We start from the raw sequence: 15,655 nt of genomic DNA, 5'->3' as shown, positions 1-15,655 counted from the left end.
CTGCTGTAAAATGGGACTGATATCAGGGTTGGGGTAAGACTGAGAAAAACTGGATAAATTGTGTATACTACATTGAAACAGATGAGGGAGAGAATAATTTAAAAGCAATATATGATAGAGTATTATAGTTATCACAAGAGTCCACAATAAGGTTGCACTACTTGGGGTGGTGGGAGGGGTGCAGGGGGGATTGTATACCAAAAAAGGAATTTTTCTTATACTTTTCAAAGAGAGGAGCGAACTGGGAGGCAGAGGGGAGGGCCGGGCAGGGAGAAAAGTGCAACAATCAATTAATGGAAATCCAAAATCTCGGTAAATGTTCATTTAAATTATTAAAATTTTAAAAAATGATTTTATAAAAAGAGGCTAAGGTGTGCCTGGTCTTTGCAATTACTTTCTATGCATCAGAGAGGTAGACAAAGAATAATGATGATAGAAGAAAAATTAATGCCTTTGAGATGTGGTCCTGGAGAAGCGTATTGAACATATCATAGACTGTCACAGGTACAAACAAAGGTCTGTCCTGGAGAGGGTGAAACTAACTTGTTCTCTGGAGGCCAGGATTTTGAAGCTCTGTCTCACATACTTTGGGCATGTGGCCAGGAGGGATCAGTCCTTGGAGAAGGACACCATATTCGGAAGGGTGGAGGGGCAGTGCAGAGGAGGAAGACTGAGATGATGAGATGGATTGACACAGTGACTGGGGTAATGGGACAGGTGTGTCGGAGACAGTGAGACTGGCTTAGGACAGGTATAGGGTTCAGAGCTATCATACTTAGGTTCACGATGTGTTGCAAGCAACTCAATAGCATATAATAACAACAATTTATGAATTTCTTTATTCTTTTCTAAAACTTTGCAGTTTCTGCTACTGTTAATAATTCATGTATTCATCCATTTGTTCATTCACTTAGAACTTACTTCTTGAGTCTACTAAATGCCAAACACTGTGAAAGAAATTCACAGTTCAATGCTCAGCAAAATCAAAGTAATTTTTCATTTCAGAGAGTTAAAGAGCATAGCACAAATGTCATAGTAATCACTGGAAAAGAATGATGTTATTTTTAGTGAAAGGAGAAAGTTGTAGTGCTGAGTGAGGAACGTGATCTTGGAGGAGCTTCTGAAGTAAATAGCATCTGAATGAGACTTAAAGGAAAAGATTATTGTGTCAGGACACTTCAGTTATCCTGAAATGAAATATATGTATATTAATAAATTTGTTATTGTTGTTGTGGCCATCAAATTGGATCTGACTGGAGGAGATTGCCCCTCCTTCTCCAGTGGAGCATCTGGTGGATTCAAACAGCACACCTTCAGGAATGCAGCACAGCTTCTTGCCACTAGACCACCAGGATTCTCTAATATTAACAAACTTTAATGCAAGTTGAAATCAGGAGGATTTGTGAATGTGGCATGATCTGGAAAGCCTCTGGGGGGAAAAAGTTATATCAAGATTATAAGTATGTTTGATATACTAATAAAATTATTAGTATGTTTTACAACCCTGCTAACTTCCTACTTTGTGTTGTATTTTTGTGACATTTAGCTACTTCTCAAGAGATGCAACCCTGCAGCAGCTGGAATCGCATTCCTTCTACAACATGAGCAAAGTGGCTCACATGTGAGTACAATGAGAATACGCTTCAGGATCCCCAGCCGTGCCCACTCACGACTGATCGCTATGGGCCCTCAGAGAACAATGAGAACTAGGTTAGAGAGCCTCAGCCAAAATCCCTGCTTATGACAAAATTCTGATTTTCTCACTCTGAATTTCTGTTCATTCATTCTACCTACCTCTCAGTTCAGTAATTAGACACTGAAAAGCAACATAAGGAGTTGTCTTCCTGGACTGCTATTTCAGTCTCTAACTATGGTGTCCTCAGACTTTATTGGTGTATGTGTGTATATCAGCTAATATTTACTGAGTGCTGACCCGAGGGCACAGGAGAAACAGACTATCAATTATTCATGCACAAGTTCAAATTGAAACTGAAGAAAATTGAAACATGTCCGTGAGAACCACAATATATTCTTGAGTCGATCCCACCTGAACTTAAAAATCATTTTTAGAATAGGTATGAAGCATTCATTGAACACCAGTAATCGAAGACCAGATGACTTGTAGGACGACATTAAGGATATCATCCATGAAGAGGGCAAAAGGTTAATATAAAGGAGGAGGAGAAAGAAAAAACCTAAATGGACGACAGAAGAGACTCTGAAAATTGCACTAATGCGTTAAGAAGACAAAAACAAGGGAAGAGATGCTGGAATAAAAGAGCAGAGCAGAAGATTTCAAAAAGAAGCTCAAGACAAAGCAAACTATTATAATGGTATATACAGAGACCTAGAATTGGAGAAGAAAAGGTAAGAACTCCTTCAGCATCCCTCAAGCTGATGAAAAACAAGCCTCAAGTTGCAATTCTTGAAGATGCTATGGGTAAAATCTTGAACAATATCAAAAGAAGACAGAGGGGAAATGGATAGAGTCACTGTACCAAAAAGAATTGGTTGACACTGAAATATTTCAGAAAGTATCATATGATAATGAAATATTTCAGAAAGTATCAATGATAATGAAGGAAGAATTCCAAGCTGCACTGACAGCACTGGTAAAAAAAAATAAGGCGCCAAGAATGAATGGAACACCATTTTTAACATGTTTCAAATAAAAGATGCAGCTCTGGACGTACTCACCCAGTCTATGCCAGGAACTCTGGAAGACAGCTGCCTGGTTGACTCCCTGGAAGAGATACATATTTTTTCTCATTCCCAAGAAAAATGATCCAATAGAATGTGGAAACCATCAAATAATATCATTAATATCTGAGAAGAATGGGAATCCCAGAACACTTGATTGTGCTAATGAGAAACCTACACTTGGACCAGGAGGCAGTCGTCAAAACAGAGCAAGGAAGCACTGCATAGTTCAAAATTGGGAAGGGTGTAAACCAGGGATGTGTCCTATCTCAATACCTTTTCAACCTATATGCAGAACAGATATCCGAGAGGCTGGGGTGTATGAGGAGAAGTGTGGCATTGGGATTGGTGGAAGATTTATCAAGAGCCTGGCTGCATTATGCAGATGACACAACCCTGCTTGCTGAAACTGAGGAGGATCTGAAGAGAGTAAAGGACTGCAGCCTTCAATACGGATTGAGGTTCAATACCAAGAAGACAAAGATTTTCACCACCAGGCCAATTGGCAGCATCAGGATGGGTGGTGAAGAGATTGAGATTGTTAGCAGCTTTAGTCTGCTTGGCTCCACAGTCAACACTCTTGGCACCAGCAGCAGGAAACAAAAGAGTATTGCGATGGGAAAGTCTGCTGTTAGGGATCTCTCCAAAGTACTGAAGAGCAATGATGTCATTCTGGAGACTATGGTGCATCTGATACAGGCCACAGTCTTTGCAATCATTTGCTATGCATCAGAGAGCTAGACAATGACTAGGGAGGATAGAAAGAGAATTGATGCCTTTGAACTGTGGTATTGGACAAGAGTTTTGAATATACCATGAACTGCTAAGAAAACTAACAGGTTTGTCATAGAGAGGGTGAGACCAGGCTGCTCCTTGGAGGCAAAGATTGCGATGCTTTGTCTGACATGTTTGGACATGTTGTAAGGAGAAACTAGTCCTTGGAGAGGGACATCATGCTTGGTAGGGTGGAGGGACAGCACAGGAGAGGAAGAGCCTCTATGAGGTGGATTGATTCAGTGACTGGGATAATGGAAGTAGGTATGTAGGAGATAGTGAGATTAGCACAGGACAGAGCAGGGTTTAGGGCTATTGTACATAGGGTCGCTATGAGTCACAGAACAACAACAACAACAAACATTAATATCACATCCAAGCAAAATACTGCTGAAGATCATTCAAAAATTACTAGAACTAGTATATATGCAGGGAACTGCCAGAAGTTTAAGCTGGATTTAGAAGAGACTGTGGGATATCATTGCTGAAGTTAGATGGATCCTAGCTGAAAGCAAAGAATACCAGAATATCTATTTGTGCTTTATTGACTATGCAAAGGCATGTGACTGTGTAGATCCTAACAACTTATGGGTAACATGAAGTAGACTAGGAATCCCAGAGCACTTAATTGTACTCGTGTGAAACCTATACTGAAGCCAAGAGGTTGTTGAGTGACCAGAGTATGAGAACACTACATGGTTTAAAATTAGAAATGTTGTGCTTCAGGGTTGTATCCTTTTTCCATATCAATTCAATCTATATACTAAGCAAATCCTTTGAAGAGGCTAGACTCTATGAGGAAGACTGTGGCATCAGGTTTGGAGAAAAACTCATCAATAAGCTTCACTGTGTGGATGGCACAACTTTGCTTGCTGAAAGAAGGTCTCAAAGTACTTTCTGCAGCTGACCAAAGAATACAGCCTTCAATGTGGATTGCATCTCATCATCCAGTAAAGAAAAAATTGCTGCCATTGGATGAATAGGCACATCATGATAGATGAAGAAAAGACTGAGACTATCACTTCCTCTTATTTGGGTCTACAATTAACATCCTTTGTACAAACAGACAGGAAATCAAGAGCTGCATTGCACTGGGAAAGTCTGCAGTCAGAGACCTCTTCAAATTATTGAGGAACAAAGATGTCAGTTGGAGGACTAAGATGTGCCCGATTCAGGTCATGGTCTTTTAGTCTATTAATCTGATAGCTGGACAATGACTAAGGATGACAGAAAAATTGATGCCTTTGAATGGTGGTGTTGGAGAACAGTTCTAAATATCCCATGAATTGACAAAACAGCAAACAGATTTTTTGGAAAGTGTACAGGCATAGTGCTCCTTAGGGTTATAAAGATGAGGAAGCTCTGTTTCCCTTATGTTGGAGACATGTTGCTAGGAAAGGTTATTACTTGAAGAACATCAAACTTGGAATGCAGAGTGATGGCAAAGGAGAAGACTCTCAGCCAGGTGGATTAACACAGTGACTGCAGCAGTGGGCTTGAGTGGGTCAGAGATTGTGAGGATGGTGCAGAATAGAACAAGTTTCAAGTTTGTTTTTCATAGGGTCACTAATGAGTCATACTCAACTTGATGGCACCTAACAGCATGACGCTAGGCCAAGGAGTGTACAAGATTCTGAAGCAGTAATTTCTTAGTTGGGAAAGATAATGGCTTAGTGAGATTAGACTACAATGGTTAAAAGCTCTGGCTCTGCAGTTGGTTATATTGTTATTGTTGGGGTTTGTGCCATTCAGTTGACTCCAACTCATAGTCACCCCATGAACAGCAACTCTAAGTTTGCCCCATCCTGCTCCTTCCTCAAGCCCATTGTCACAGTCACTGTGTCGATCCACCTTGTTGAAGGTCTTCCTCTCTATCCCTGACCCTCTACCTCTCCCAGTGTGGTGGTTTTTCTCCAAGCACTGGCCCCACCTGAAAACATGCCCAAAGTAGTTGAGAAGAAGCTGGTCACAGGGGCTCATATATAGGTCCTCCAAATCCTGGCTTCTTTGCCAACTCACTGCCCAGCCTTGGAAAATCCATGTGATCTTTAATATTCTCAGTTACCTTATTTTAATAATAAAGACCGTAAGTGTTCCCAGTTGCTTATAGTAACTATAAATGCGAAAAGAGATCATGCATGTAAGCAGGAAGCCCCGGTGGCCTAGTGGTGAGAAGCGGCACCGCAATCCCAGAGGCATGCAATTGGATTCTGCGAGTTTGCTCCATGGGAGCAAGATGGGCAATCTCTTACCAGGTCATTAATTGCCCCTGAAGACCCACTGGAGGGCTCTGACTCAAAAGTGCACAACAGCAACAACAACAAAAGAGATGATACATGTAAGCATTGACCATAATGACTCGCATTCAGGAAACAGTCGACACTTTAGAAATAATGATTTTATTTCAAAGAGTTTTTTATTATTGCAGACTGAGGGTAAAGTATATTAATAATTAATAATGAGACAAAACACCAAGAATGTATAAGCAAACAGAGAGTGTAAAAGACAGGGGGCCAGCAGTTCGAAACAACTGACGTGCCATAAGCCCGGCCTCTCTGTGTATTTATTGAGAAGCAAATCATAAAGAAAATTCTCTTGTAAATCAAGTGACTCGATGGCACTTAACAACAACAAATATAGCCAAATTTTTTTCTCTATTATCAACCTAATGCTTAGCTCAGGAAGGAAGTGTTTCATGCATATAAACTTTTACAGTCACTCTGCCAGGGGACCTACCTACCTCTTGTCTGCAGGAGGCAGCTCATTTCCTGTGATCTGTCACAAGAGAAATTCCAACTTACGTGATTCCTTCAATTCCTGAATAAGCACATGATTTTTCATATAATAGTGGTCTGAAATTTGGCTTCCCATCTTTTACAATGCAAATGCACATTTCATTCTTTTAAGAAGCCATGTGTTTTGCAGTATTATCATTTGATTAATGAAGAAAAAGAAAAAGCGTCCAGTATGTTTTAGACAAGGGTATCTGTTGGTACACTCAACTGCTAACTGAAATGTTTGGTGATTTGAACTCACCAGCCCCTTAATGGGAGGTTGATGTGTGTGGCTGTCTGCTTCTGTAAAGATTTACAGCCCTGGAATCCCAATGACTCCGTCTAAACTCCTACAGGCCTAGAGGGTCACTGCGAGTTGACAAATATCCAATACTAATGGATTTGGTATTTCTAGCCACTATACAATCAATAGCCAGGACAGAAGCAATCAAGAAATCCAAATATGTGTTACAATAGCAAAGATCTACTGTCAAAGACCTCTCCCAAGTCCTAAAAAGCAAGGATGTAAATGTAAAGACTAGGGTGTGCCTCATCCAAGCCATGATCCGTTCAATTACTTTCTATGAATCTGAACATTGAACAAGAATAAGGTTTACAGAAGAATTCATGTTGGAGTTGCAGTGCTGGAGACAAGTATTGAATATTCCATGAACTGCAAAAAAGACAAGCAGGTCCATCTTGGAGGAAGTGCAACCATGGTGCTTCCTCAAGGCAAGATGGTGACACTTCAGCTCACGCACTTTGGGCATGTCGGGAGGAGTCAGTCTTTGAAAAAGGAAATCATGCTTGAAAAGATGAAAGTTCAAAACAGCAAGGAAGAAACTCAACAAGCTGGGTTGACACAGTGACTGTCATAATGGGCTCTAGTAGATCAGAGATTGTGAGGATGGCACAGGATAGAAGAAGGTTCAGATCTGTTGTTCATAAGGCCATGAGTTGTAGATGACTCAACGGTATCTAACAACAACAAGAAACACTACATTAAGACTCTTATATGCTTTATTTAGTTAACATACACTGAACCTTCAGAAAATAACCCTGGGAAGTAGGGATTATTGTTTTCATTATTTATAATCTGAGGCCCTCAGGCCTGGTTTTAATTGTTTTTGGTCAAACATTCTTCTAATTGGTATAGCACTGGCCTGTCCGTTTGCTGCACAGAGGTAACTCATGGTTGCTGTGATGCTAAACACGGTGACACTGATGTACCAAATGCAATAATGGTTACCCATGGTGGACAACATTTGGAGGAGCTTCCCAATTAAAACAAGCTTGCAAGCAGGTTGCCTCTGGAAACCCTATAAACTTGGAGAAACAATCAAAGTTAAACAAGTGCTCAGGTCTTTCATTCATAGGGTTGCTACGAGTCATTTACAACTCGACAGTACTTAACAACAACAACATATATCAAAGTAGAGTTCTGGTGTCCTAGTCTCTAGGCAGTTGTCCTGCCAAGCTAAAGACAGGAAATTCAAATCCGTCAGTTGCTCCTCATGATAATGACAGGCAGCTTCCTCCTGTGCAATATTACAGTCTCTAAAAGTTTACAGAATGGTCAGCTACAAGTCAGATCCACTTGCTGCTTTTGTTGTTGAAAACTTGCTGGAGTGAGTTCTGAGTTGATGGGAATAAATAAATAGTATATTAGACAGACATAAGCATAAAGAGGCTACATATGTTTCTCCAGGTCACATAATCATTAAAGAATAAGAACAGAATTTTTAAACCACTGATGTGAGATGCAGAATGTATGCTCTCAAGACTGCCTCATACTGCCTTCAAGAACACTGAGGTCTTAAATGCTACAACAGATCAATTGTTCATTTGAGAATTAAAAGAGCGGGGAGGAAAAAAGAAAAAAGTGTATTTGAGGTTTTGGAGGATCAAGAAAACAACAAGGCCTGGAAGAGATAGAAGATTATTTCTAAGAATAATCATAACCAATAGGTTGTTTTACATTTGAAGCATTTACTGAATTGTAAATTCCAACAATTGTAAACAGTAGTGCTTGACAGAATGTGACTGACCAGTGCTTTAGACCATCTCCTAGGGCTGTGGGAATAAAAAATTTGGTTCAGAGTTCACGTAAGGAGAATGGTTCCCAATAAACAAGTCAGGATTTTGTCTAAAAATTTTTAAACAATCTCATTTTAGGTATGTGTTATAACAGCAAATAGATCATCCATAAACCATGAAGGCCTATGAAAGACTTATTTTTTTGTTTACTATAAAAACTTGACAATACAAAAAAGCCGTTAGAATTTCTGGGAAGAAATCAAGAGGAAAACAGGGAGGATGTGATGCACAGGAGATACAGATATTGGAAATCTCTGCTATTCCTCCAGACATATGAACTTTAAGACAATTATAATTAATATGTCCAAGAATTTAAGTAATAAGATAATTCAGAAGATAACTGGACATAATAAAAATTGCAGTAAGTAGCTTTCTGGTATTCTCTGCTTTCAGGAAAGATCCATCTGACACCAGCAATGATATCCCTCAGACCATGGTCTCTTCTGAATTCAGCTTGAATTTCTGGGGGTTCCTATTGATGTATGACTGGAATGGTGGATCAACAAGAAACATCTAGAAATTCAAGTTGGAGTCAGAAAAAGCCAGGATATGAAAGACACCATTGCTGATGTCAGATGGGTCAAGGTGGAAAGCAGAGAGTGCCAGAAAGATGTTCATTTGTGGTTTATTATGTGAAGACATTTGACTTTTGATCATAGGAAATTATGGATAACATCAAGAAGAATGAGGGTGCCAGGACACTTACTTGTGCTTATGCAAAAACTATACCTGCACGAACAAACAAAAGAACAAGAGAACACTGCATGGTTTAAACTGAAGAATGGTATGCATCAGGGCTGTAACCTTCTTATCTATCAACCTGTATACTGAGCAAATAATTCTAGAAATTGGACTATATGAAGAATGTGGCATCAGCATTGAAGGAATGTTCATCAACAACCTGCATTATGCCAATGACACGACCTTGCTTACCAAGAGTGAAGATGTAAAGAACTGAAGAAGATCAAAGCTCATAGTTTCCAATATGCATTACATCTCAACATCAATTAACACGTTGCCGCAAAAGACGGTTTAAAAAAAAATGTGTTTCTAAGCACGGTCATCAGTTTAAAAGTGTGTGGCAACGTGTTAAACAAATATCCTTATCAATGGACCAATAGGCAACATCATGATAGTTGGACAAAAGATTGACACTATCAGTGATTTAATTTTAGTTGCATCCACAGTCAACTCCCGTGATAACACCAGTCAAGAAATCAAAAGAAATATGGCATTGGAAAAAGTTCCTGCCATAAAGGATGTCTCTAAAGTGCTAAAGATCAATGATGTCAGTTTAAAGACTAAGGTGTAGCCAGTGTCAAACATGGTCCAAGTAGGTTTCAGAAACTGAAGGTGCTAGTATGGCTTTGAAGGTTGGGGGCGGGGGGGGGGGGGGGGGGGGGGGCGGCTGGCTGTCAGTGTGAGTGCTGTGGGATCGGCAGATAAAACTATCAATATCCCAGATAACAAAGGAGTCTGGTTTCCACGGGTCTACCACTTTTCCACCAATAGCAATGATTTCCAGAGGATTTGATCCTCAACTTGGGATTTTTTGCTACAGGAATTTGGCTGGCCAGGGACTTAATAACATTAACATAATGGCATCCCAAACACAGATATTACCAAGAAGTCACATGAAACCCCTATACTATACAGGAAGTTTCCAAAACCAGCCTCCTTTTCTGGGGTGGGGAGGGGGGACCAACAAGATTTGCTCTGCTGGTGACTGAAGTTTGATTCAGATGGGCATGGATGGTGAAATTTCATCTCACAGACTTTGGGCATGTTATCAGAGGGGCCAGGTCATAAAAAAAGACATCATACTGGGAAAGGTGGAAGTCAGGAAAGGGAGGAAGACCTCAACAAGAAGGGCTGACAATGACTTTAACAATGAGCTCAAACAAAGGAGACAGCACGAGGATAACAGGGAAGGGCAAGTTTCAACTCTGTTGTTCATAAGGTCACTTTGAGTCATCATTTAATCGATGGCACCAAAAACCATAAAAATCAATGTTTATAAACAACTCTTCTTCTATTTTCTTTGTTCCAGACAGGGAGGGACCAATAGCTGCAGCTTAGATGGCGACTCACAAGCTTTTAACATACCAGTTGCTCCTCACCAAAGTTGTTGTGGTCATTGTTGTGTACCAGGAGTTGGAACTGACCCATAGCTGACCCTCCATAGGGTTTTCAGAGGCAATTAATCGCACAAGAGGAGATTGCCAATCCTTCTCCCGTGGAGACTCGAACCATATCCCTTTGGGGACTGTAGAAGCTTCTTGCCACTTTTAACTATAGCCTCTAACTTCTATTTTATCCTTTCCCTAACTGACATACTTTGGACATGTTGTAAGGAGGGACCAGTCCTTGGAGAAGGATGTCATGCTTGGAAAGGTGAAGGGACAGCACAGGAGAGGAAGACCCTCTATAAGGTGGATTGATTCGGTGACTGGAATAATTGGGGTAGGTGTGTCAGAGACAGTGAGATTGGCACAGGATAGAGCAGGGTTTAGGGCTGTTGTACATAGATTTACTATGAGTAGCAGGCGACTTGACAGCACATAACAAAAATAACTGACTGGAAGAGATCGACATTCATTACCATTCAAAAGAGAGGTGACCAGACAAAATGTGGAAATTATTGAATAATATCCTTAATATCACATGCAAGCAAGATTCTGCTGAAAATTTTCCAAAAACAACTGGAGCAATACATCAACAGAGAACTGCCAGATGTCTAAGCTGGGTTTAGAAGAGACCATGGTATTAGGGATCTTATAGCTAATGTTATATGGATCTTGGCAGAAAGCAGAGTACCAGAGGAATGTCTATCTGTCTTTCATTGACTATGCAAAAAGGCTTTCAACTGTGTGGATCACAACAAACTGTGGCTGACTCTGAGAAGAATGGGAATCCCAGAACATTTGATTGTGCTTATGTGAAACCTATACTTAAACCAAGAGGCAGTTATCAGAATAGAGGAAAGAGACACTGCATGGTTCAAAATTGGAAAGGGTATCCACCAGGTATGTAGTCTGTCTCCATACCTTTTCAATCTGTATGCAGAACAGATCATCCAGGATGCTAGGCTGGAGGAGGAGGAGTGTGGCAGTGGGATTGGAGGAAGAGTCATCCAGAGCCTGCGTTATGCAGATGACACAACCCTGCTTGCTGAAACTGAGGAGAACCTAAAGCGCTTACTGCAGAAGGTCAGGGACTGCAGTCTTCAATATGGATTGAAGCTCAACATCAAGAAAACAATGATTCTCACCAGTGGGACAATTGGCAGCATCATAATGGATGGTGAAGAGATTGAGATAGTTAAGAGTTTTAGTTTGCTTGGCTCCACAGTCAACACTCTTGGTACCAACAGTCAGGAAATCAAGAGATGTATTACACTGGTAAAGTCAGCTGTCAGGGACCTCCCCAGAGTATTGAAAAGCAACAATATCAGGCTGGACACTAAGGTGCGTGTGATCTAGGCCATACTCTTCTCAATTACATGCTATGCATCAGAGAGCTGGACAATGACTAGGAATTATAGAAAGAGAATTGATGATTTTGAGCTGTGGTGCTGGAGAAGAGTGTTGAATGGACTGCTAGGAGAACAAGCAGGTTTGTCCTGGAGAAGGTGAAGCTGGAATGGTCCTTGGAGCCAAGGATTCTGAAACTTCATCTGACATACTTTGGGCATGTTGCAAGGAGAGACCAGTACTTGGAGAGGGATGTCATGTTTGGGAGAGTGGAGGGGCGGTGCAGGAGAAGAAGATCCTCAATGAGATGGACCAATTCAGTGATTGGAGTAGTGGGAGTAGGTGTGTCAGAGACTGTGATGAAGTATAAGCGACCCAATGGCATATAACAACAACATTAAGTCATAGAATGAATGTTAAGGATAAATATAACTCATTAACAATTACAAAAGTAGAACAACTAAGGCTCTGGTAGCCCAGAGGTAAGAAGCTGCGCTGCAATCCGAAGGTTCAGAGTTCAAACTCACCAGCTACTCTATGTGAGAAGGCTAGGCAATCTCCTCCTGTGCAATTAACTGCCTCTGTAAAGCTATTGGAGGGTCAACTATGGGTCAATTCTGACTTGATGGTACACAATAACATACACCCTATTTGAGAAGGAGTTCTGGTAGCTTGGTGGTAAGAAGCAGCACTGCACTACCAAAGGCACAGTGTTCAAATTCACCAGCCACTCCACAGGAGAAGGATGGACAATCTCATCCCTCTGCAATTAACTGCCTCTAAAAACTCGCTGCAGGGTCAGCGTTGGGTCAGTTCCAGTTGGACAGTACACAAAAGCAACAACTATTTGAGAAATTGCAATCTCTGAAGTATAATGTAGCATGGGAATTGGAATCATCAAGAGCCATGATCAGGAAGACTTATCTGAAAGCCTGTGCTATGTAGATGACATGTTTGCTTGCAGAAAGGGAAGAAGACTTGAAGTACTTACTGCAGAAAATCAAAGACTAAAACCTTTAATATAGGTAACATTTCCACATCAAGAAAACAAAAATCCTCACCACTGAAACACTAGACAGCGTCATCATGATGCTGTTGTTGTTGCTGGGTGCCATCAAGTCAAGAACGACCCATAGTGACCCTATGAACAACAGATCTGAAACTTGTCTTACCTGTGCCATCCTCACACTTCCTAACACTTTAGAACCCATTGTAGCAGTCACCATGTCAATCCACCTGGTCGAGGGTCTTCCTCTCCTTTGCCAATCCTCTATCTTCTCAAGTATCATGTCCCTCTCCGAGGAATAGCCCCTGCTAGCAAAATATGTGAAGTGAAGCTTCATCATCATTGCCTCTATAAGTACTCTGCCTGCACCCTTTCCAAAACATATCTGTTTGTTCTCTTGGCCATCCGTGGGATGTTCAGTGCTCTTCTCCAGCACCACAACTCAAAGGCATCAATTCTTCTGTCATCATTATTCATTGTCCAGCCCTCAGATGCTTTAACAAGTGATAGCAAAGACCAAGGCCTGAATCAGATGCACTGTAGTCCTCAAACTAACATCATTACTCTTCAATAATTTGGAGAAGTCCCTAACTGCAGACTTTCCTAGTACAATGTATCCACTGATTTCCTTATTGCTGGTACCAAGGGTGTTAATTGTGGATACAAGTAAGATGAAGCTGTTGACAGTTTCAGTCTTTTCTCCTCCTATCCTGATGTTGCTTATCAGTTTAGTGGTAAGAATCTTTGTTTTCTTGACACTGAGGTGTAATTTATATTGAAGGTTGTATTCTTTGCTCCTCTGAAACAAGTGCATCAAGTCCTCCTCACTTTGAGCAAGCGAGCCTGGATTATTTGCATAAAGCAGGTTATATGAGTGTCCCTTTGATCCTGAATCCATATTTCTCTTCACAGAGCCCAGCTTCTAATTTGCTCAGCATACAGATTGAATAGGTTTAGAGAGAGAATACAACCCTGACATACTCTTTTTAATTTTAAACCATGTAGTGCTCCCTTACTCTTTTCACACAACAACCTCCTGGTCTAGGTATACGTTTCAAATGAGCACATTTAAATGCTCTGGGATTCCCATTCCTGTAACTTGTTATGATCCACACAGTCAAATGTCTTTGGATAGTCAATAAATCATAAACATACATTCTTCTGGTGGTATTCTTTACTTTCAGCCAGGATCCATCTGACATCAACAGTGATATCTCTGGTGCTACAACCTCTTCTAAATTCTTTAACTTCTAGCAGTTCCCTATCTATATAGTGTTCTAGCCATTTCTCTAATGATCTTCAGCAGTATTTTGTATGTGATATTAATGATATTGCTTGCATGTGATATTAATGATATTGTTCTCATTAATTATTGTTTTTATGAGTTAGACATCATGATAGAGACATAAAATATTGAAGCTGTCAATTATTTCATTTTACTTGGATCCACAATCAACTCTTATGATAGCAGCAGTAATGAGACATGTTCTATTGTGAAAATCTGCTGTCAAAGACTTCTCCAAAGTGCTAAAAAAAATAAGATGTCAGCTTAAGGATAAATGTGTGACAGATCCAAGCTATGGTATTTTCAATTGTTTCCTTTATATCTGAAAGTTAGACAATAAATAAGATAGACAAACTAGATATCAATGCCCTTGAGTTATGATGTTGGAGAAGACTATTGAATATCCCATAGACTAAGAAAGAAACAAAACTGTCCCGGAGAAAATGCCACCAGGGTGCTCCTAAGAGACAAGGGTGGTGAAAGTCTATCTCAACATATCATTAGATATGTTATCAGGATGAACCAGGCCTTGGAAAAAGCATCATGCTACAAAATGTGGAGGGTCCAATAAAGTGAGGAAGACTTCAACAGTTGACACAGAGACAATAACAATGGGCGAAAGCATTTCTGACATTGTGAAGATGGCTCAGAATAAGGCAATGCTTAGATCTTTTGTACAGAGGGTTGTTATGAGTTGGAGGCAGCTTGACAGAACATAACAGCAACAACGATTATTGAAAAGCCTTGATAATGATAGGAAGTGATTTGTTTTTTGAAGTTATAGCCTATCAATGAAAAATAGGAATAGTTTCTAAACTGGAATATAAGGAGCTAAAGATTTAATAGATATGAAAATATTTTGTCAAATCTTATACCTTATGTTTAAATACATTGAATCAAATCTCTTTAAAATAAAGTATTATAACTTTGTGTTTCATAAAGTTCTTACTTGTACTATTAATTGTATTTATTAGCAACAAAGTTTCCCATATCTTTTTTTAATTGTTCATGGTATATTTATTTCTTTTTACTCCTTTCTCCCTTCCTCCCATACCTGGTGTTTGGTGGTTTTTTTCCAAGACTGATTCTATGAGTAGTCTTTTTATAGCTTTTTATAATAGTAATTTTATATCATAATTGAGCTCTGGGGGCTTAGTGGTAAAAATCTGTACTGCAGCCTCAAAGGCACTGTTCGAAACCACGAGCTGCCCCAAAGTAAAAGGATGGGCAATCTCGTCCCATGCAATTCCTACCTCTGAAAACCTGTTGTAGAGTCAGCTAGGGATCGGTTTTGACTCGGTGGCACACAGCAGCAGCAGCAGCAGCATACCATAAATACAGAGTCCCCATAGCTTGTTGTTGTTGTTGTTGTTGTTGTTATGTGCCGTCGAGTCGCTTGCGACTCATAGCGACCCTATGTACAATAGCCCCAAACTGGGTTCTGTCCTGTACCAATCGCACTGTCTCTGACACTCCCATCCCAATTATCCCAGTCACTGAATCAATCCACCTCATAGAGGGCCTTCCCCTCCTGTGCTGTCCCTCC

At 40.3% G+C, this 15,655-nt stretch overlaps 1 protein-coding gene across 1 annotated transcript in view; it reads left to right on the top strand.

Moving 5' to 3' along the window:
* TSHR (thyroid stimulating hormone receptor) overlaps positions 1 to 15,655 on the top strand; it is a 216,985-nt gene that overhangs the window by 114,852 nt on the left and 86,478 nt on the right. The window contains exon 3 of the mRNA XM_006884633.1: positions 1,547 to 1,621. Coding sequence (XP_006884695.1) covers positions 1,547 to 1,621 — 75 coding nt within the window. The remainder of the gene's footprint in view (positions 1 to 1,546; positions 1,622 to 15,655) is intronic.

The sequence above is a fragment of the Elephantulus edwardii genome, unplaced genomic scaffold (assembly GCF_000299155.1).
Source record: "Elephantulus edwardii isolate Elephantulus edwardi_28Jun2011 unplaced genomic scaffold, EleEdw1.0 scaffold00037, whole genome shotgun sequence".
In the NCBI taxonomy this organism is placed as follows: domain Eukaryota; kingdom Metazoa; phylum Chordata; class Mammalia; order Macroscelidea; family Macroscelididae; genus Elephantulus; species Elephantulus edwardii.
The sequence above is the reverse complement of the archived record's forward strand: the minus strand, read 5'-3'. Positions and strand labels throughout refer to the sequence as shown.